The 23,937-nt window shown below is 33.3% G+C and overlaps 1 protein-coding gene across 1 annotated transcript in view; it reads left to right on the top strand.

Annotated features, from left to right (window-relative positions):
- Nucleotides 1–23,937, top strand: part of LOC129255504 (FYVE, RhoGEF and PH domain-containing protein 2-like) — a 57,593-nt gene that overhangs the window by 27,430 nt on the left and 6,226 nt on the right. The window contains exons 5-16 of the mRNA XM_064096013.1: nt 1,225–1,373; nt 6,913–7,069; nt 10,095–10,182; nt 10,962–11,012; nt 13,331–13,389; nt 17,590–17,739; nt 18,779–18,874; nt 19,454–19,558; nt 21,213–21,290; nt 21,500–21,631; nt 22,862–22,990; nt 23,355–23,486. Coding sequence (XP_063952083.1) covers nt 1,225–1,373; nt 6,913–7,069; nt 10,095–10,182; nt 10,962–11,012; nt 13,331–13,389; nt 17,590–17,739; nt 18,779–18,874; nt 19,454–19,558; nt 21,213–21,290; nt 21,500–21,631; nt 22,862–22,990; nt 23,355–23,486 — 1,326 coding nt within the window. The remainder of the gene's footprint in view (nt 1–1,224; nt 1,374–6,912; nt 7,070–10,094; nt 10,183–10,961; nt 11,013–13,330; nt 13,390–17,589; nt 17,740–18,778; nt 18,875–19,453; nt 19,559–21,212; nt 21,291–21,499; nt 21,632–22,861; nt 22,991–23,354; nt 23,487–23,937) is intronic.

The following is a 23,937-nucleotide window of genomic DNA, read 5'->3' as shown; positions in this document are numbered from 1 at the left end:
TAATTCAGTAATTGAATCAAATTTTGGGTGACGATTCTTAGACCATTGGATGCTATGTCAAGAAATGTGTGTGTAAGATAACAAATAACAATTTTCTACCATGCAATGCAAAGAATGTGAACCGATTTGACAAAATAAATGTTATATTGATGTTAAATGGGGTTCTAGCAATTTTTTTTAAAAATTGGAATACCTGGAATAGATCATTATCTAAAGCACAACTCATTGAAATTGATCTATTGCTAGTAGCTATATCGTTCATGTCCTCCCCATGGTATGAGCTAGTGGTAATAGAGCATGTCTAAATTCAAGGGGGTAACTAAAGAACCTTGTGGTACTGGCATGCATTGGCTGATTACCCTCATCCATGTATATGAGGTTAACTTCTGGTCAATGACAGAAACTACGTCAGAAAACCCTAAATAAGCACTATCATGGGAATGTTTCATATCATTCTGAATTTGAAGAAAAAGAAAAAGAACTGCATTGTGGATAGGGATGATAACCGAGTGGTTAGTTATCGCCAAAGGGTTTTGTAATCAGCTCAACGTTATCTTCTCTAATCCATGTTGAAAGGTGTCTCTGTTTCAGAATATTTGGCCACATAGCAGTAAACATGTTTTTATCATGTTCAGCATTGAATTACATTATCAGTCAGTATAGAGAGCCTGTGGGCCAAATGGTTTTTGATATTTTTATCATGCTTTCACCCCCTTCTCTCCCTCTCCCTAATTATTATTTTTTTTTGTAATTCAAAGTTGAAACAGATCTTCTGACTCCTAGAGTGAGAGAGAGAGAGAGAACATAACAGTAAGAGAAAGATAGGGAATATGTCATTATTTGTTAGAGAAATTAAGATAGAATTATTGATATTAATAGGGAGTGAGAGAGAGAGAAATAAAGAGAGAAAGAGACAGAGGGGGGGGGGGGTCTGATAGAGGTTTGAGAGAATATTTTCATATGAGAATTGATTTTAAGACTTAGAACAGGTATCTACATGTATAATGGAATTCATCATAATTGAAATAAGTCAAATAGTATGCATAGTGTAGTGAAATGTTGAAAATAATTAATGGAAGTAGCCACATCACTGTTATTTTTTTTTACAAAACTTTATGTACATATATATATATATGTATATATATATATATATATATATAATGTTCAGGTCTTTTTAAAGGAAATTTCATGAACACATGTCTTCTACTTTACTTTGTTATACAGGTTTTTGAACAGAAAATAAGGTCTGAAAACAGCAAGCACAATTGGTTCCCCAAAGATGTTATCAATGTCATCTTCTCCAATCTCAGTACCATCTATGAATTCCATAGCAACTTTGTCCTTACACAGCTTGAAGATAGGATGAAAGAATGGTAAGAAGAAGTAAAATAATTAACCTGATATTAATGAATATGTATTTTGTGTATGTAGGTTATGTAGATCAAAATACATATTCACTTCCCAATGGGAAAAACAATATCTTACCTCTTACTTCCGGGCAAAAATTTCAAAAATTAATTGGGAATTGAAGTTATATAGCTGTTACACAATCCACATATTCTGCCTTTCAAGAGTACGGAAGATGTAGTTAGATTTTTATAGTTATATTTTTCCATGCTCTATTTGTTACTCTCACTTTCCATTTATTTACATATTGATATTAGTATGTATGCATATTGATATCAAAAGTCACTCTTCTCCGGACATATATTATTTATGAGAAAAATTATTCAGATCTTCCTTTTAAATATATCAGATCATAAATAAGACAGAGAAAAGAGAAAAATGAAGAGTGGATATTGTTTTCAAACATATTGATCACTCAAGTATATTAGTCAGATACTAAATCTGCTTTATTACCCAAAGTACTTATTCTTGTCATTTAGATTGGCATATTCTTATTCTGTGTTCACATATTCCACAAGTTGTTTCAGGACATTGAACCAAATCAGAAATTGTACCAAGACAAATTCAAGAATACCCTTACAATCAACTTCAACTTGAAATAATATATGCTGTATAGTAATAACCATTCAACATTAATGATTTAAGATGAGTATCAATTTCAAATTTACCTATGAAGCATGTTTTTCGATTCCCACTAAGATAGATAACAGAGGACTATTTTTTTGGTAATGGATTGTAGTAGATATTGAACACCCAGTTTATGTTCCTATATTGATATTATAAATTAATATAGTACCAAATTTTCATTGATAATTGAAAACTTCCTTTAAAAACATGTATATTTTGATCTGTGCCAAGATCCATTTATACAACTAAATTTTACTCTCTCCAACTGGTAGATTTATGTGGGCTGGATATGGTTTTGTTTTGAAAATAATATCCTGCACAGTAGGATTTTCAAAGGTGATAAACATAGATTAAAGTGATAATCCATTATGTTCTGTGTTTTGATTGCAGAAATGGGAAAGGTATTATCTCTGTTAAAATATATATCTAATAAAAGTTCTCAAAGAAACAAAAGTAAACACTTCAACTTAATTAAAGAGTGTACAATTCTTTGCTGATAAATATAATAATAATAATAATAATATGAACATTTGTAATGCGCTGGTATCCATCATAAAAAGATGCTTAATAATTTAATATAATTTTGTACATAGAGTGAAATAGGTTGATGTGATTTTTAGGATCATAATCTTTTCAACTTTTCAAACACTGTTCTTCATAAAATCTGAATAAATGCACTTGTTATTTCATTTCGCCAAGCTGGCATTTATAGTGGAGTCTATACAACAAAAATTAAACTTGGTGATATCTACATAAATCCGTTTTACTGGGCACAGAAAATATTCAAATTTTAATATTTAATTAAAATGAATGTTAATGCCTATATTTTTTTTCCGGAATGAAGCAAGAATACAAATATTCATCCACCTCTTTGCTTTATAAATGTGAAATAACTGAAAATATGTTACAATTAAAATGAAATAATTCTGAAGTTCATTCAAAGTCCTGTCAATTTCACGATTGCAGCTTCCTGACCTGATATCGTACCATACAGTTAAATTATATTTGTAGATATTATTCTATTCCACTTCTGATTATCTTTTATTCGAACTAAGCTAAACAATTTTCCCAAGAGATATGTCCCTTTAAGACCAGTGTTTGGTTTTTGAATTGGACCCTACATGACAGTTGTTGGACTTCCTGTTTTAGTAGCTAGACATCCTGAATCGTGATTTATTTTTTCACCATTTTGAGCTCATCTTAAATAGCAGAGTAATATTCCCTGTCATATGGTGGCATGAAATTCATAGAAATATACCAGCCTTTCATTTATGATATTGCCTATTCTAAGATGAAAATGGTTCAAATGTTAGGGTCCTATGTCTACATTCACCGTACCCCAATATTATACTCTTGTTTCAGAGCAGACAGATGGTAGGTAGACTATGACATTTCCATTCCCTGAGCAACCTTGTAAGTAAAAAAAAATGTGTTTAGACACATTCTCTCTCCAGTCTACTCTAATTCTAATAAGGTAAAATTTGATTTAAGATTAAAAGCTATCAATCACAGTTTATGAAAATACTGTATATGATGCTTTTGTGAACCAGGAAGCAACTTCAGTTTTTATTTCCAAAGACCTCAGATTTCTGCTTAACAATTTCAATGTGTTAACATTCTGATACATGCAACAGCTCTCTAGTTGCTTTTAGCTTTAATATGGTGCAAAGTCTAGTATTTTCTGTAGGTGAAACATTCAGTTAAAGAACAAGTCCACCCCAACAAAGAGTTGACTTGAATAAAAAGAGAAAAATCCAACGAGTATTACACTGAAAATTTCATAAAAATTGGTTGTAAAATAAGAAAGGGATGACATTTTAAACTTTTACTTAATTTCACAAAACAGTTATATGCACATCCTGGTCTGTATGCAAATGAGCGGACTGATGACATCACTCACTCACTATTTTTTTTTTGTATTTCATTAAATGAAATATGATTTATTCCCATTTTCTCCTCATTGTCCTTTGAAACAAAGTTTCATACCTCCCTGAACACATGGAATTACCATCGCCTTAACATTTTATGGGACAGTCAAGTTGGTCCTCAAATCTGTAAAAATTGAAATATTGTGTATTTCAAACAATAAAGAGAAAAGAAATAGTGAGTGATGGACATCATCGACTCTCATTTGCATGACATTGAGTTGTGTTTTGTGAAAAATAAAAGAAACTTTAAAATGTCATAATTTTCTTATTTTACATCAGATTTTGATGAAATTTTTAGTGTTATGCTTGTTTGATTTTTCTCTATTGATTCAAATCAACAAATTTACAAAGCCTTGGATGAGTTGGCTTGAAAGTTAGACATAGTTTTTTTGCCTATGTGTGTCAAAATTTATTATTTGGTGTTTTTAAATGGGAAGCACTGTAAAAGAAGGGACACTACTATTGATAGAAAAGCGACTTTACAATAATTGTATTTCCACCCCACTTTATCATATAATCTCACTTGATCCAAGCTGTGACTACATTAGTCAACAATCTAATCAGCGATTAATGATGTTATAGCTCACAGATGGAAATGATTGTAAATATTAAAATGTTATAAATATGAAGTGAACATATTTGATTAAATTCTTAAGTGACTACTCAACCTTTTCTCTGTTTGTTATCCTCAATATTATAGCTGGTGACTTTTATTTAACTTTTATCCAGAGAAAATCTTTGCTCCTAATTAAGTTCCTCATATTATCATGCACTGCAGATCCACTCAAGCAGTGCATCTTTACTTTATGAATGTTACTTCCTCATTGGCTATAATATGTTGGGGTTTTGTTATTCACTTTTATCGTACCATTAATCAAAATAATGAAAAGTGAGATAATGCTTTACAAAAAATCAAAATACTGGCTGTCTGGATTAAAATCACTGTTGATTTTCTGAAATATGAATTTATATTTAGCCTGGACATATATAACACTTTCCCCTTTTTCTGTTAAGATACGCTGATTTATTAACAAACAACTCAAGGAACTTTTTAACATACTGTAACAGTAAAGTTTGGAAACTTAAGACTAAGTTGCTGTATTGTGAAAGGGGAATGTAGAGACTGTCTTCTGTGAGTAATATGCACTAAATAAATAACATTCATTATTATTAGTAGTATGATATTATTATGATACATTTATAGTGTGGGGAAGGGGTTTAGAATCTCGGCCACAAATTGCAACAAAAAATTGGACGATAGTAGAAAATAAAAAAACTATACAATTGCAAAGTTAAATTTCATTAAATCTATAAATTTCATTTTATATGAAAAAAGTATGCTAATTCATTCAAGAAAATCATACTTTTTTCTTTAATTCACTAAACATAGCTCCTAGAACGCTTATTTTTGGTGTAAATATTCTTCACAGCATCCCTAACAATTGTACTTGAAAAAATATGGTTATCGATAATCGATTTCTAATTTTTGTTTTGTTTTTAAATTTCTTATGTATTCCTTGGTTTATTACTTTTTTATTTTTATAAACTTTTTATACTAAATTCAAAATTATTTCAGTCATAAAAAGCATCAAATTAAATGACTGTTGTCAATAAAAGCAAATATAATCACTCATTTGTGATTTATAGCTTTGAACATATTTTTTATTGACTTTGTTCATGTAATCACATTTCTGAGATACTCCTCCAAGCATTAGGGCTAAGAGATCAGCTTATATGGAATAATAAAATATATGAATGAAAGATATTTTAGAGATCAGAGAACAAGGAATACTGAAAATTGAAAATGGATATTAGAGCTTATTTGACAAGAAAGAACGAAATACATGTGTAATGAGGACAGATCCAAGGAATGAATTGACAAGGGATAATATAGTATGTTAAGATACATAAAGAGATTATTTCAAAAGACATTTATGAAAAATATGAAAACAGATTTCAGAGACAAGTTTACGATAAAATGAATTTATGCTCATCATTGGTTCAGTATTCATGTGGGATGTTTGATGGTTCTTGTATCATATTCACTTTTTCTTATATTCAGAAATGTCTGGAACCCTCATTTATTATCATGATACACTTAAAAAGTTTAATATATCTTGTTACATCAGACATGGCAAAAGTGCAAATTGTAGCATATTGTTTCTGGTCTATATTACTTGTAAAAGCATGCAATAGTTTTGGTATGGTCTAAACTGGAGATGAGAGGCACGATACTGATCTGATGAAAGTCACTTAAGTCATTAACAGAGTGATCAAACATGGATGCGATTGATGGATTTTTTCCAAGATTACTATTACAAAGAGAAGAAGGAAGAACAAATTGACCTTATCTAGCAGTATCCAGGGCTAACAAGAAACCGCAACAGCCATAGTGTGATGACACACATGCATCTAACAGGGGACAGGGACTCAAGATGCTGGTGTTATTGTATGTGGTCCCTCAATACTACAAAAAAAATTGATAGAGGGATCTTTAGTTTTCTCCTAGTTAGTTGTTAGGGTGTCAATGATATCAGAAATGAAAAAAAAATCAAGCTTGTTTGTGTATAACTTGGTCAAACTGGTAATTACTCATGATGTGCTCAACCTCATGTATTTTACTTTTAGTTGAATAGTATGGTGTAATTCGAATGATATTTGGACTGAGAAGAATAAAATTAAATTGCATGAATTTATTAGACAAAAGATTGATTTGTATTTGTATTAATATGTTATTAAGATATGGATAAAATAAAATTTAGTAGAAATTAATATTTCTAACTGTCAATTGTGATTTGTGAAGAAACAATGACTATCTTGCCTAAACTGATATAAATCAGGCAAATTTGCTTTGCAAATGTCTAGGCATCTGTAGAAGATAAATACTGAAGGGTAGCAGGTTCAATGGATATAATTTTGCATTTTTTTTGCATTTTCTCTTCACCTCCAGGGAGAAAAACCCCTGTCTTGGAGATATCTTGGTCAGACTTTCTCCTTTTATGAAGCTCTACACAGACTATGTAGGGAATTTTGACAAAGCTGTTGAACGCCTCAACATGTGGATGGTGAAGGTTCCAAGCTTTCAGGCATTAGTACAAGATATTCAGGTAAGAGATTAAACACAATGTACTTTAATGGCTGTTTTTTACTACCCCGGTCTGAATGGAGACTCTTGGTAAAGAAATAATAGGAGTCATGTTATTGCTGTTACTAACTACCCCTGTCTGAATGGAGACACTTGGTTAAGAAATAATAGGAGTCATGTTATTGCTGTTCCTAACTATCGGTACCCCTGTCTGAATGGAGACTCTTGGTAAAGAAATAATAGGAGTCATGTTATTGCTGTTCCTAACTACCGGTACCCCTGTCTGAATGGAGACTCTTGGTTAAGAAATAATAGGAGTCATGTTAAGGCTATTTCTAATTATATTCCACATACTGAGAATCTTGCCATAGGATAAGTCAGAAGTCGGTCACGTGATAAAGGGTAGTTTCCCCATCAATCATCACTATTTTGTTTTGCTGATCTTTTTCAGCCCATAGGATCATAACGATTAATAATTAGTTTAGTATGTCCAAAAATTTTTGGTCCATCTTTCTCCACCACCTGCAGTGATGATCCCGCACAGTGTACATACGCGCTAGCAGTAAACTTTGCGCAAAGAAAAGTGCATTGCTCGGGGGGGTTACTTAGTATTAATGTATGATACGTTTGCGCTGCTGATGAGATGCCCATTTTCAGCGTAAATTTCTGTTCCAGAGCATCACCTATCAGTCAGACGGCAGGTCCCAAGAAAGTGGCTCCTTTCATCCAAGTGAAATTCATGACTTGAGATGTTTTGCATATTTAATGAGCTTGATGCGAACCAAAACACCTCTTTTCATTCGGTCATTGCTGCTCTAATTTTGCATCAAATTTCATGATTTTGGTATCATTGTAAAGAAAAAGAATCATTCTTTTAGGTCATGTGTTTGAATTTATTCAAAGATTTTGTAATATAGGTTAAAATTTTGATCTAAAATATGCTACAAAATAATTATTTTCACCTGACAAAAGATGCTATTTTCACACTTTATTTTTGTTTGAGCCCAAATGATTTATAAATCATGATAAAGCTGGGTGCCTGGGTTCATGGGAAGGTCACACCTCCCATGTGGTAATCTCCTCAAATTACCCGCGCCTGTTGTTCTGTGAACCTTATCTAGCCAATCAGAACTCTGGATTTCATGCAAGTACAACATTTCAGAAATCTCGTCTTGTACCTTGGTGGGAAAAGTGTGATCTTGACCCGATTATAAAGTGCCGCATATCAAGAGTGGCATTGTGAGAAAGTACAGAAGCTCAGCTTTATGGTGATATATATATCATTGAGGCTCAAAATAAAAAGTTTTGCACAATTTGCAAAAGAAAACAGAGGAAGAAAATTCAGTTTTGAGGCACATTTTCAGGCTAGAAATTTACTTATTTAACAAAATATTGTATACAAAATAAATGACCAATATGAAAGACTAACATTTACTCTATCTAATGGTCCAATAATATTTCATTTAACTTGAGGTTAAAACAGGTAAATTCTTAGAGAAAGAAAATCTCACGAAACATGAGATTTTGCAAGGAGGAGTATTCAGCCACGAGATGATATGGATGAATCTGGCCTTTTTGCTCATTAGCATAGGGACCTGCAGTCTGACTGCAATTCAGGTAGCCATAGAAATTCCTATTTTTTCCTGTTCCTTTAGACCCCAAAAGTTTTTATTGCACGCCCATCATGAACTACTCGGCTAGTTGGAGCGGTAAGCTCGATCGGCACAAAGCAATAGCGCTGGGCCGCCGGAGCTCCTCGCGCTAGCGGCATATGAATCTCGCAAGACGCACTCGTTTTTTTTTACATAGCAGCTACCAATTACGCCTAAGATCTAATGAGTTCCGGAGACCCCCTTTTTTGATGTGTTCTGTTCCAGAGCAATGCATTTTTAGCAATCATTGATCCAAGAGCTGTTCCGAAGACACCTTTTTTAAGACCAAGATTTAGTTCCAGAGCCCCCGACCCCCGGCTTTGGAGTGGCACATCGGTATCATGTTATAATATGAATACCTCCTGGGAAACTTTGCCCCTCGATTGTTTTGTTGTGATGGTAACGTTCCTTTGTGAGGTCACAATAAATCTTGCTGGAGCAAGATCTCGGATGCTTGTGCATAGTTTACATACGCGCTACCATTAAAACAAGCATAATCGTCTCAATGTTTTTTTTCACAGGAAACCTTGAATTAAAAAAAAAACTTCTTATTTCTTCGTTCAAAGTGGTTCTCAATGTGGAATATAAAGCATATAATCACCTCTTGATTTCAGGTTACGAGGCAAACTATCTCTTTCTTGGCGAGCTGGATGTACTCGCTATCTTTCCTCAGCTTTGCTTTGGAAAGATAGCTACATCAAGCTTGCCTCCTAAGTGATAGTTTGCCAATCACCTTCACCAACAGTGATTATTTTGTTACTATCCCTGTCTGAATGGAGACTCTTGGTAAAGAAATAATAGGAGTCATGTTTTGGCTATTTCTGGCTACCCTTGTCTGAATGGAGACTCTTGGTAAAGAAATAATGGGAGTCATGTTATTGTTGTTCCTAACTTCCCCTGTCTGAATGGAGAATCTTGGTAAAGAAATAGTAGGATCCATGTTATATGGCTATTTCTAACTACCCCTGTTGCAATAGAAACTTTATGAAAAACATATTTTTGACTACTTCTCACTTCCTCAATATCTTATTGAGGATAATAAAAATGATATTAACATATATTTGTATTTCTTCATTGAAAAAGAAATGCCTTTAAAATGATTATTAAATCATTATTAAATGGATCTTTAAATCATATTTACTCATGTTACTTCTCATCATGCACAATCTTAATTCTTTTGAACAAAATGCTTTAACAAGTGTTTTCTTACTCATTTCCTTTTTTAAATCATGACCTGAATTAAGAGCTATATGCACATGAGATTATGTTTATAGTGGTCAATTTTAATTCATTCAGCACATGTCACCTACCAAGGCCTTGAGTAACGGTGATAGTATTTCCATTAGCATTGATACCTTATTATTATGATTAATTCATATTGTGTTTCCTTTTCAGAAAAAGCCTATTTGTGTCAACCTCACCCTGCGACATCATATGCTGGAGCCTGTACAAAGAATACCCAGATACGAACTCTTACTTAAAGGTATATAAAATAATGCACATAGGCCTTATATGAAGTAATGTGTACCAGTTAAAAGATGGTTCTAGATCTGTGGTTTTAACCAAGGGTTGTCAAATGTTACAACCCTGACAACATCAGTATGTTCCTGATGTTTACTGGTCCTCTAGTCAATTTTATAAAATGGTCAAGAAAACTTTTAAAATTCTTTTATCTGACAGTTGTATTACAAAAAAAATCAGACATCCACTGTTGGAAATTTCTTTTACATCTGCAAATCATAGATATAACCACTGATTTGAATCATGGTTTCTGGTGCAACCTTTAAAATGGATGCACAGGTGATTACTCCATATAATGTATATGATATTGGTACCATTATACAACAAAATCCTCTGTCCAGCTCCATTCTCAATCAGTACATTTCTGGAAATGATAATATATTTTTTTAAATATCAGGTTATCAGAAAGTAAAATTGCTTAGTATAAATGCAATATTATTGAACAATGCTGGGGACAAATATACATACCCAATTCCGAAAGCTTTCATCAATTGTGTGTAGTTTTTGATTTTTTTTCATTCCTTACTTTAAGTATTATATTTTTGTTTTAAGATTTGAAATTTGTTACTACCTTTTGAAATGAGGTAATAATATGAGTCTCATACTAAAACTGATGAAATCAAATTAATGGTAATACAGTCATTCTTTTTTTTCGTAAATTAAAAAAAACAGTCTATACATTGTATTCTTATTCTTAAAAAATTGAATAAAGTAATTAAAAAAATTATATTCATACTTCAGAATACCTCAAGAAGCTACCAGCAGAGTCTTCAGATAGACCAGATGCAGAGAGTGAGTAATTCTTGTATTTACAACTACGATGCCAAATATCAATTATTATTATAAGTATATACATATATATTATTATCAAATATAAGTATTATAGTGAGACATATAATATAGAATGCTGTCAAAAGATTACAAACAGAAAAGGCTATTCATTCACCTTAAAGCTTGATTCTATAATCCTCCATACTTATGCCATTCTGACTGATGACTTTAATGGTTCATATATCATGTGTTGCTCTAGGGGTTGTGCCTTAAATGGCAAATCCAAACCAAAAAAAATGCTTATTCTCTGATTGAAGTATTATCTCAATCTCAGGAGCTGATTGAATAGGGCCATATGATTAAAAGTACTGTGTATTACATCCAGAAGTAATACATTACAGAAAAATAGATGCCCAAAATAATCATAATCTATAAAATCTACCTGATAAGGACACCTTAGTCTGGAGAGGACAATAAAATTATATTTTTGGTATGTCTAATATCAGTTTGTACTATTCTTAACAACAGTATTACCCAGGGACTTCAATATAATTTTTTATGTATCCGTTTTCAACCTGTTTGAAGTGTTGTGAATATTGTAATATATATTTGAGGAAATGAGTACATGTACACATTCCTTTCTGCTGGTAATTATAATGATTATTTTTTGCTTAGCAATGCTTTGATTCGATGCAGATGTAGCTGTAAATGAACTGAATGTTTATGTACAACTACAGTTGACTGCAAGTAAAACAAATTAGTCAATAATAAAAGAGGCAATTATGAAAGGACAGTGGTGAGATAAAGGGTATTTGCTGATCATTTATGGATATTGCAAATAAGGAACTTGTAATCAATTAATGTGAAGATCCGAAAAAATAATTTATATTCATGTTTTATAGGGTTTTAAAAATCTATAAAATTAAAGCTTATATTATTCTCAGTGCATGCCATGATAAATGGAGAATTTCGAATTTTATGCTTTGGTAATGTTATATGATTGAAATGTATTAAATGTTTTTAAAACTGTCAGAAGTACAGCTTTACATGTATTTTGATTCATTTCATATTGTTTTTAAAAACTATTCAGCAAATGTCATAGTATTTTCAAAGGATTTTTTTCTAATTTTTAAGAATCCCTGATTATGTATTTATTGGTACAATGAGTTCAATTCTCAGGAGGGAATCAGTGTTGATCCTTGGATTTTTGTTATCAGCAAAAATTATTAGTTTTAATGAAAAAAATATGCTGATGTACCATGAAAAATGGAACTTGAAAAAAGTATCGATTGTAAGAAATATATTATAAAATATATTCATTTTTCATGACACATCTGCTTAAAGACCCTGACCGGTGTAAAAACAAACATATATCAAAATAAAGGTAATGATTCATACAATACGAATATACCAAAAATATTACATATATCTCCTTCCAATAGTTAAAAATATTAAATAAAAATCAAAGAAACTGCTCCTCCAAAGTACGCTTCGATTGAGCACCCCCACGTCGCCTGGAAATGATGACGTCACGTTGTGTCAGGAGGGTTGTGATTCCATAGGTTTGTGTACAAAAGCATTGGGTATTTTCTTCCATTTCCATGTTATGAATCCATTTTTTTTTTCGTTTTCAGATGAAAATGGCACTCAAAATTATTCACTGTTCAAATTGTTGTAAACCTACAACTTTTCACTACCTTTTTGGTGATTTCTTTGTTTGGCTCTTATTGGGCCTAAATTGCTATGTCAGGAAAAGTTGTTATACATAATCTGAATGCAGATAGAATTGAAATCTGCGCCAAATAAGCAGGAAATAAAATATGGCAAAAACTAGTTCTAAACTGCAGATTTCATAAATTCAAGCTTGTGGGTAAAAATATATGTGATATCCCTCTGTGATAGAAGTGAAGAGAATGAAATGCTGGAAAGCAAAAAAATCACCCAGTTTTTCTGTGTACAAACCTATGGAATCACGACGCTTCTTACACAACGTGACGTCACGGTCTCGAGGCAGGTGAAAAGCACAATAAAGCCTATTTTCTAAGCGGGGTTCGAAACCCGATAATTGGAATATTCTTAAGCAAAATACTCAGCTGGGAAGCGGTGAAAATGCATAAAGCATACCTTGGTGTATTTAGTAGCTTATAAGCTTTCGATTGGTATATAATTTATCAATTTCATTTTCGGGTCCGGTCTGGATCTTTAAGTTTATGTTAATACCATTGAAATCCAAACAGTTGCATTCTTACCCTTTGGTGTTTTCTAGCTATAATACAGGGACGGAACGACTTTCTTTTGACACAACTTGTTTTAATTTCAATTTTCTCTGAATTTTCCAGGGGCTCTTGGGCTTATTTCCACAGCTGCACACCATTCCAATGATATGATGCAGACCATGGTGAGTTGATTCTATTAATTTAAGATATTTTTAATGCTTCCTATTTAGATATTGAGGTAATTAGACACAAAACAGTCCCCAGGATCATACATAGGACAGAATTGTTAAAATGATGATGATGATGATGATGGTAAGGTTTATATGAAGATAATCATCATGATAATGCTAATGATGATATTGATGATGACGATTGTGGTAATTAACTGATTCTTTCCAAAGCAGCTTTGTTAAGAGAAATGATTTGGACAACAAAAATACTCTTTGATCCAAATTGTTTGCACCTTGATCTCTGTAACACCAGTGTCTCTCTATTATGTATGATATGACTAGGTCATTCTTGGATATTGAAAAAAAAACTGTGAAAGGTTTGAGTGTGAGATTTTAATTACAAGTCATTGTCTTGCCATATTACAAGGAAGTTACCAAGACAAAATATCAACTCATAATAACAACTAATAATGACAAGATAATGACAAGTGGAAAGTAATCCCAAGCTCTATGTTTTCCTTGTCATTCCTATTTTACAAGTTGTGCAAAATTAAGCTGGAATTGTGCTCCCTCATTACAACATTCATATCTTGTTTCACGTATTGATAATGAATACACAGGCTGTAACAGTATTCAACTCATATTGTGATAAAGTTACCAAGCAAATAATAAGTAATAAATCAGCTTTCTGCTATTCAAATCTTAATTATTTTCAGGCAGTTCCATTTTTAACCTAAATTTACTTGTAAAACAAGATGAACATAATTCTTGTCATCAATTATGTTTAACACAAAAAAGTTTGTATATCAGGCTTTCCATGGATCTGTAAATCATGAAATCCAAAACCTCAATTATTTTGCTCTGTCTAGAATGATTAAACAATATTGATGCAATATATATAAGTTATGGATTATCTTGCCATTTGGGGAAGGAGATGCAAGCAATGATTGATCTATCCAATGAAGGGGAGGAAAGCATTAATGTTAACGTCTGCTGAAATTTGGATCCTGAGAACTCTTTTTGCTCTGTCCACTCTTCCCTGTTCAAGGCAGAGGAAATAGGGAGTTTCCCCCTTTCAAGGAAATGCTGGAGGATCCTTGGGGGATTGGCAAGGGACTTGTAGAAAGAGAAGAACAACTTGGGGAGATAAAGAAAGGGGGATAGTGGATCGGCAATCAATTTGTGTTATTGTATGCAAGAATATGTTGTAATGCTATAAACATTCATTGAATTGTATGGTTGAGTGAAAGATAATGTCAACATGCCTTATGATGGTTGTAAAGTTATTTTTTGACTTAGAATTATACAGGCCTTAACTTATCTATTTCTAAGGACAGTGGAATTACTACTTTTTCATGGTTAAGGTCAATCAGTGAATGAGCTATTGAAAAGTGCAAATACAGAGAAAAACAATATTTGCTACATACATATGTATTGGAACATACCACATTTAAAACAGCATAATGAGCCCACAGTTTTTAAATTTCATGTTTGCTGCAATAGTAGTATCCAGTGTGAAACCAGAACCATGTTACTAAAGTGTACATTCAATATTGGAATCCTTTGCAATATATGTGTTGAGTAAGCCATGGTTTAAGATCAGTTCATAGATTTAAAACTACCTTTTCGAATTCAGACCATTGAGATTAGAGTTGATGATGAAATGTGATATAGCCTATATTTCCAAATTAGAGAAGATTGAAACAAAGACCTCAAAAATTCTGGAATTTCTTTTCTTTTTTAATCAAATTACTACACTCTACAGTGAATACCACATAACTCATTTTCAAAGCCAGCAGGAGATTGACTGGTCTGAAATATTTGCATAGATATTAAAAGAGGTTTTGCTCTACATAGCCAAACTTAATCCAGTTCATATTTCATCTACCTGACACCCTGTTTTGCTTGACTCACAAGAAGAAAGGAAACACTCATAACTGAAAATTAATCAGGCTTAATTTTTTATTAGTTGTAGTAAAGGTCTATAGCAAACAGTTGCAAATTATATGAATCTAATACCTTGATAATTTTTAAGTTTCAGAATGATATTTGTTTTTTATTGTTAGAGAAGCATGGACACTATTAAAGGCAGTTGGATGGCCATTTGGAGATAGTTATGTTCTTTATCTTGAAGCTAAAGCTGATGTCCTCCGCTGCATATTAGAGACTTTTAGGAGCAGTGAACGAGAACGGCGTAGCAGTCGTCTGATCGTTCGAGTCAACGTCGTCGTCTGCACTTGTTCACTACAGATGCAAATACTTTAGATTTCACTCGATTTGTACGTGTACGTACGTCCACGTGAAACAGCACGATAACCAGCGGGTCATGACACGCTGCCCGACCCGGAAGATCTGACGTACCATCGCCTGGCAACCCGGCCGGGTGATGTGAAGGTGCACATGTTGCCCTTTCACTTGCTTTGATTCCTTTTTACACGAGTTAGGATATATATCGATACATATTTTGGAGATCAGAAAGCAATTTCAAATATGATAAACATAATGCATCGTAAAACTTACATTAATTTTGTGAAAAAGTCACTGAAAACTCTGTTTTAAAAGGGAAAGGTTGATCTTCATGCTGAGCTTGAGCGATTGAAATGACTCACTCACGTGCACGTTGACTATGATTTAGGAGAACTGCAAAATGGATGTGGCGAAGTTCTCGATTCTGATAGTGGACATGTGTGAGGACCTGAAGCATATGGAACGCCAAAAAATCATGTCATCTCATACCAGTTGTCTATGTCGACTTGCGTTTCTAAAAGTGCTCATTGACTAATGGAGTATATTAACCAATTTTTAAGGGGAAGGGTATCTTGATGATCTTGCATGTATTCTGAGATTATTTAGAAGAAGATGGCAGGATTCTGATGGAGATAATTATGTCATTGATGAATTAAAGTAGACACATGGGAAATTGGATAAATACTTCTTCCCTTCATTGTTTTTTTTTTTTTTTTTTACTTTTCTTTATCTGTATTCTTCCAATGATTTAGTTTGAGTGAAAAGAGGAGTAAGAATAGGAAAGTTCATTAAATTGAGAGTATGAAGGGGGGTCTGGAGGGGCTTCAAACGGACATGACTAATGAATTTATTTTTCACAGGGAATCTCAACAATGAAGGGCAGCTGAGTTTAGTTGTATTATACATGTATACTGCATGTTACCTTAGATACCAGGGTCGGGTCTAAAATCTTCTGATCCAACAGGATTCTTTACAATTTGAATCTGTTTAGTTATCTTAAAATTTACCTGTGTTTTCTAAAAATATATGACAGAGATGTTAAATTCATTTTGATTTTGAAAAATTATGGTACTTGATATACTTTTTATGAAAATTTTTAATAGGATACCTATCAATGATAATATACCTTTTGCAAATGTCAACTAAAGTTCATGCAATCAAAGATTGATTCCCCGATTTGCATGTTTACTATTTACGTGAGATCCTTAAGCCTCGCCTAAGGAGAAACTATGGAATGGGGATCAGGTGGATTTTCATATACATGTGTAATGTCATATTCTAATTAGATTACGGTAATACAAACTGGAATCAGATAAATCAAGTTAGAGAAATCTTTTTTTTTTTCTTACTTTCATATCAGTTCCACTTTCATGCACTGCATCATTTTTTTGTTGCTTTGCTAATAAAGCTGAACAAAAAGATTTCTGTTCTATTTCAAGATTATCCACAGTCCCAACATTCTAATTTATCTCAACTGGTCACAATTTGAAGTTGAACAAATGAATGAATTGAAGGGAATTTGAAAGCACTCATATCATAATGTGATTTCTTTTACCCATTGCACTACCCTCACCATGTCCCTGATCCAACAGTTACATCAATGAAACCAGCTCCAGATCAACCAAAGTTAATCTTTATTTCCAATGACATACCATCTATCAGTTTGGAGGTGGTTTTACCAATGTGGCAGGGGCATCAGTATTTTCTGGTACTTTGCCTTTAACTTACTATTGATCCATAGCTCTGCTATCTAGGATCAGTATAATATCATGGTATTGTTGTACAACAGTTGAAACTTTTAGGACCACAGAAATCTGCTCAATTTAGGCAAACACATGTTTGCATAATCTACTGTAGGTACCACATTTGTGCCATTAATTGTAAATTGAGCTAGATGGCCCGGGAGTGCACTAAATCAAATTGACTGATAATTATTAACACTTTTCTTTGTATATCTCTTGATAGGATCATTTTGCCAAGTTGGTGAAACTAAATGAGAAGATAGATTTCAATGGAGAGACCATCATAGATCCTAGTAGGAGATTGCTAAAGGAAGGAAAGATCACGAGAGTTGCAGCTAGGAGCGGAGATTTATTAGACAGATATCTCTTCTTGGTAAGACTTTCTGTCCCTCACTTGTTGATTATCTACACATTCAGTCCCAGACCAAACACAATACCTGTTATTTCAAGTTATTATATATCAAGACCTGTTTTATGGCAGGTAGTAAGCCAAACTAGCTAAAAGAAATTGAGCAAGAATTCTTTACATTTTTCATTGAAAGAAAGAAACAGGGTCTATAACAGTACTGATTTTTTCTTACAATGACATTACTTTTTCCATCTGTCTATATTAAAGAAAGAGGAAACAAAAAAATATTAGGTTCATGAAAAGATTACTGCAAGCTAATATATGACCTAAAACTTTAAATGTAAGAGATAAGTATATCAGTAGCAAAGGGCTCAGATAGAGTATAACCACTTCAATTATCCCATTGTCGATCATTTTACCACTCACAACATGATATCAGATTATTAACATAAACATTGTTCTTTCTCTTTCATTTCCTTGTTCCCAGACACTTGTCTTATGCATTATTTACATAAGTTATAAAGGAAATAGATTAAAAAGACTGTCCTGGATAGGAGTAATAAACCTTGTGGGTTGATACAGATTTAAAGGGAAGTCAGTGGCAATTTTCATAATTTACAGACATAAGGTAAAACTTTACTAAAAGTAATTAGGTTTGTGGTTGAATATCATAATTCCCTTATAGCTCATCCATACTTTGTCAAAACTATCACTGCCCCTAAACTGGCAATAGGAAGCAAGTGCCAAACTGAAATTTATTTTAAAAGATGCAAAATACAGTCCTTTGTGTATACAGAATTTATATCAGTTCCAGTACGATACCATGGTGCCTATCCTGACACATCTTATAATGAGTTCCATGTATAGTATTTGGCCTAAATGTAGAACAAAATATGAATCAATAACTCAAATAATGTTATATGTCACTTGCTTCCTTTTTCTATTGTAGGGGAGTATGGATTTAAAACTGTATTCATGTTTCTATCAGTAACCTTATTCAAATAATGTTTTTCTTCTTTTATTATTTGTCAGTATGTCATTTATTCTTTGTTGATTCTTATAGTTCAATGACATCCTTCTCTGCTGCACTCAAAAGCGTCAAATCACTGGGTCTGTTAGCTACAAAGTCAAAGACAAGATTGACATTGATGGAGTTAAAGTAAGTCACATTACCATCATGTTCTCTGTAAATAACCATTAAACCCTCATTGTTGTTCTTCAAAGCTAACCTTTAAGTCTGTGAGTTAGTCCACTGTATCTTTTTGCACGCATTGATTGTATATGAAGCAGGAAATGAATGCCACATTTGACATTCTGATGCACTTTTCATACCATCGCAAGAGGAAGTAAATACAAGATAGCGTGGATATTCAATTGTAGTTTAGTTCAATGAAACCCTTTCTTAAGATGTAAAATCGAAGATAAGCTATTGTAAAATACTTTAAAGACAAATTTGCCTGGTTGTTTGAGGGTTGTATTTCATTTACAGTTACTGAATATGAAATAATCTGGGAATATCACCTCATGATGTAGTCCACTGATGAGAAAAAATAAAAGATAGATATTATTTCCCTTAATCCTTTATATTCCGTATAACTAATAATTTGTGGTATTATTTTCATGGATGTTGCACCATTAACAAATATCTGTGAAATTATTTTTATCTATTATGTTTTTGTTCCAAATATGAAATTGACTGAATTTATTCTATAATACTTCCTTTATTTTGGATGTTCAGCTTCTTGATGGCAATACATGCACTACAAGGTTTAGATTAGAGAGGTCTCCCAAGTCATTAGAGTTTGAAACCAATACTGATGAACAGAAAGAGGAATGGATGGCTGTAAGTATGACAAATTTTATTCATCTCATGAATATTTAATATCTTTAGCTCTTGTTACGATCTGATTGGATCATGAGTAAGAAAAAGGAGATACGAGTAACTCAAATGGCATCACATCTCTTGTGAGTTGTAGACCAGTCAAAGACAAATCTGAAGGGCAGCAATGATTATTAAATCTATATAACTGGATAGTAGGCCCCACCCAATCCAACCTTCAGCCAAATTCAGGAAGCAGTAATTGATAAAATTAGGAGCCCATAATTAAAAAAACAAAAACATTTTCAATCAATTGAATCACTTTGTTTAACAATGTGAGCATGCAAAAGTGATTCATGATTGGGGATTGTTGTTTTGCTATTAATTGCTAACCTTGGTATTTGGTAGCGAGGTCTAGATTTCTAGTCATGAAAATACATGACATGGGACCATCGGACCAAAATGTATATTCTCTCACTGAAGTTGCAGACCATTTTAATCAGTAGGTGGGCTTTAATAATCCAAAGTCTCAACAGATTGCATGGAGAAACCTTGTGGTCATTTAACTTGTATTACCCTTATAAATGTGAATTACAGAATTCAGGAGTTAAAAGCGGCAAGAAATTAAAGTCAGTGCCTCTTTGTTAATTTCCTAGTGGTAATTAACAAGTAGTGTTACTTGCAGTATTTATTACAGAATCATGAAAGACTAGGGAGGCCACTTCTTATGGTATAAGCCTACTCACAAGATTTAATGATACTTAAATGGTACAAGTTTGTGCCTTGAGGTCCCTGAAAGCTAAAATATGTGCAGCCACTTAGATTAGGAAATCAAACTGAGGAAAGAAAATCCATCTGCTTTTTTGTTGAGTGCACTTTTTTAATTAGAAGAGTTGTATTTAATTCATTTCAAGATAATTGTGGCATGTCCTTCAGGAACATCTTGAGGAAAGTGATAATGGACAGTTGACGCATTTCCATAAAAATATCTACATCCAGCCCCCTGTATGTGAGACCTTCCTGAATTCCTGTTTTTTTTTGTTTATATTAAAAGGTGTAATACTCTTTAATTATCATTACTTTAGCAGTTCATGAAGTGAAGTGAGAATGGAAAAAAGTGGATGTCGGGTTACAAAAATATGTTGATATTTTTTATTGAATTGCCCTTCTGAATAGTTCGGGTTCTGTTATCTGGTCATTATACGCCTTACAAGCAAGTCCAAGGCCCGTATTCTGCAGTCGGGTTTAACTTAAACTTAGGTTTAAAGTTGTGGCTTAAGTATGGATAGCCAATTGTTACATAAATCACTAACATTAGAGATATCACATTTCAGCTCATTTGGCTCTCAAATCATTCATAATTGTCTAGGAAGTATAAATAGATGATTGTCTTCACCATTGAAGAATCAGGGAAGAGCACAGTAAACATAAGAAACATACAACTGAATACAAATTTCGACACTTTTGGCTTCCCATAATTTTACCGCAGAGTTAGATCGTGGTCTATAAGTTAAACCTGACTTCAGAATACGGGCCATAGTATCTAGCCTTGTTCACCTTGTGTCTGGTCTGTAGGCTGTATATTGTGGGCTGCATATATGTGACTTGTTGGTTGTATGACTGGTGGTTGTCTAGTTCATTGGCTTTACCTTGAAATCAACATTGTTCTTCACTGCAGGTGTTGCTAGAAGCCATCAAGGAAATGGTCAGGAAAAAGGATTCTTTCAAGACAAGCACAACACTTTCGGAGAAAGATGTAAGTCAGGCATGAGGTTCCCAATATCAATACAATGAAATGTATATAAGTACTTTTGGGGAAAAATACTAGGTTTTGATAAAAATGAAATGTGGTTTAATATTGCAATATATTTCTGTGTTGTCAACATATGCTCATGCACTTCTAAAGCCAGGTCTTTTCTGTATTAGTATTTGCTTGATTAATTGTTGTCTGGATTATCTTAACAGGATGACTATGCTATCCCTCTTGGAGAAAGACCGCCTAGCTTTGTGAAAGATGAAGATACTACGATGTGTATGAAATGTGGATTAGAGTTCAGCTTAACGAGGAGAAGACATCATTGTAGAGCTTGTGGTGTGGTGAGTATTTCTTTATGCTTAGAATTAAATATTTATCTGTATATTTATTGTATCGTTCCTTTCTCTTGCTCTCTCATATTAGCTTCCCTCATATTATTTCCCCTTCACTCTCACCCCTTAATTGGCAATAACATTAACTAAACCACTTCTACAAGTTGTATCTTAAAAAGTCTTCAGGGGAGTGAAAAATATGGCTGCCATTGATTAATAAAATGTCCTTTGACCTGGTTTTGAGGTTCATTCTTGTCTCGCCTGCAGAGCGAGACTATAGACTCCGCTTTTCCGACGGCGGCAGCCTCAACATTGAAATCGTAACTGAAGGTTAAGTTTTTTTTAATGACATCATAACTTAGAAAGTATATAGACCTTGTAGTACATTGAATTTTGACATACAGGTCAACAAATATGAACATCCTGCCTGAGTTTCAGGTCACATGACCAAGGTCAAAGGTTATTTAAGGTTAATGAACTTTGTCCATGTTGGGGGATAATTGTTGAATTGCCATCATAACTTGGAAAGTTTATGGATATAGTTAATGAATTGTGGACATAAGGGTAATCAAGTAACACTTATCATCTTGCACGAGTCTTAGGTCACATGATCAAGGTAAAATGTCATTTATGGGGGGGGGGGGGTGTTTCACAAAGATTTAGGTATGACTTAGAGTCGCACTTAAACACCAAGTTGCATATGAAAGGCTTGACCGCATTGGTCAGATCGTGTCATGAGGACCGCACTACTGCGTATCTATCAATAAGATTGTGTGTTGCATATCATGAACTCTTAGGCATTTAAGTCATACTTTTAAGTGCGATTTAAGTGCGATTTAAGTCATCTTTGTGAAACACCCCCTGGTCAATGAACGTAGTATTTTTATTATTATATGAATTGTGTTTCTTATCAGTGGTTATTTTATAGTCGTTTTCAAAGTCAGCACTACTGCTATATTGAATCGCGTAATGCAGGCGAGACTGCCAGAGGCACTCCACTTGTTCAAAATTGAGACCTGCAAAAATTCAAGATACAATATCTTGACACCCCATTGAGAGTATGGTGCCAAGTTTTTAAGGGAATGGCATGATATAACATAGTCATTTTCTGGTCTACATGTCACAAATATATGTCTTTCCAATATGTAAATTGCATATGTGATTAATTTCTAAAATCAACTTATAATTCGTGCAAATATCAATACCAACTTTTATTATTTGAATTATTGTGTGACGCAGGTTGTTTGTGGAAAATGTTCAAAGTACACTGCTCCTCTACCATATGATGACAAGAGACCCAACAAAGTGTGTAGTAAATGTTATTATGCACTCAAAGGAGAAGAAGATCCTGCAGGAGCATCAAGAAAGGTTAGTAACCAGGAAATATCCTCCCCGGCCAAATAAAAGAATAATGGTTTATTGCATCTTGTAGTCGCTCATTTTAGACGACCCTAGGAATTAGATTAAATGTTATCTATTAATTGGGGATGTAGGGAATGGGTCTTTGAATTTAACATCTTTAATATGTATTCTAGTGAAAAGTGTGCAAGAATTACATGGGAATAAGATTACAAGTCATGATATAGATTGGACCTTGTCAGGTGAAGGGATTTCTTACAAAGAAAATAAAAACCATTCAAACAGAACATCAACATCATAAGCCTTGTTGTATGAGTTTCTTGACCATCTGCCATCAAAGCTGTCATTTTTCTTACATTATTCTTTCCTACAGTCATTTGTAGACATTGATGAAAACAAGTCTTACGCCAGCAATCTATGGTACTTCCAACCTAAGGGATCAACATGGGTCAGATATTGGGTTGCAGCTACTGAGCAAGATCTCTTTGCTCTACGTGCACCCAAGGTAGGTATCCTCACTCAATCAGTCAAACCTGATTTTGGAATCACTTTTCTATAAGGGTCATCTGTCTATAAAAACTGCATTCTTTTTCCTGTGGTATAGTCTTTCACTTGTCAATATATATCATTTTCACATCTTTTGTGAGCAGTCTTTTTAATGCAAGTTTTATTGTATATCATCATGTGTCCAATCAAAAGAAACTGTCAGTAAAGTTTTGTAACTAAAGTACTGACATTGCCTTGCATAGTAAGAGTGAAACTGAAATATATGTCATAAATAATAGGGCTGTCTTTATCTTGCTGCTGCCACCCACTCAATACAGTTGCATACATGAAACACTATTCTGCCCACACAGGAAAAGGAAGCAAGTGATAGAAGTTATATTTCCTGTAAACAGATCAACATGAATTTGTAATTTACACTGATGGCAATGCAATGCCATGATGTATTGCCT

This window comes from Lytechinus pictus, chromosome 3 (genome assembly GCF_037042905.1).
Source record: "Lytechinus pictus isolate F3 Inbred chromosome 3, Lp3.0, whole genome shotgun sequence".
Lineage (NCBI taxonomy): Eukaryota > Metazoa > Echinodermata > Echinoidea > Temnopleuroida > Toxopneustidae > Lytechinus > Lytechinus pictus.
The sequence above is the reverse complement of the archived record's forward strand: the minus strand, read 5'-3'. Positions and strand labels throughout refer to the sequence as shown.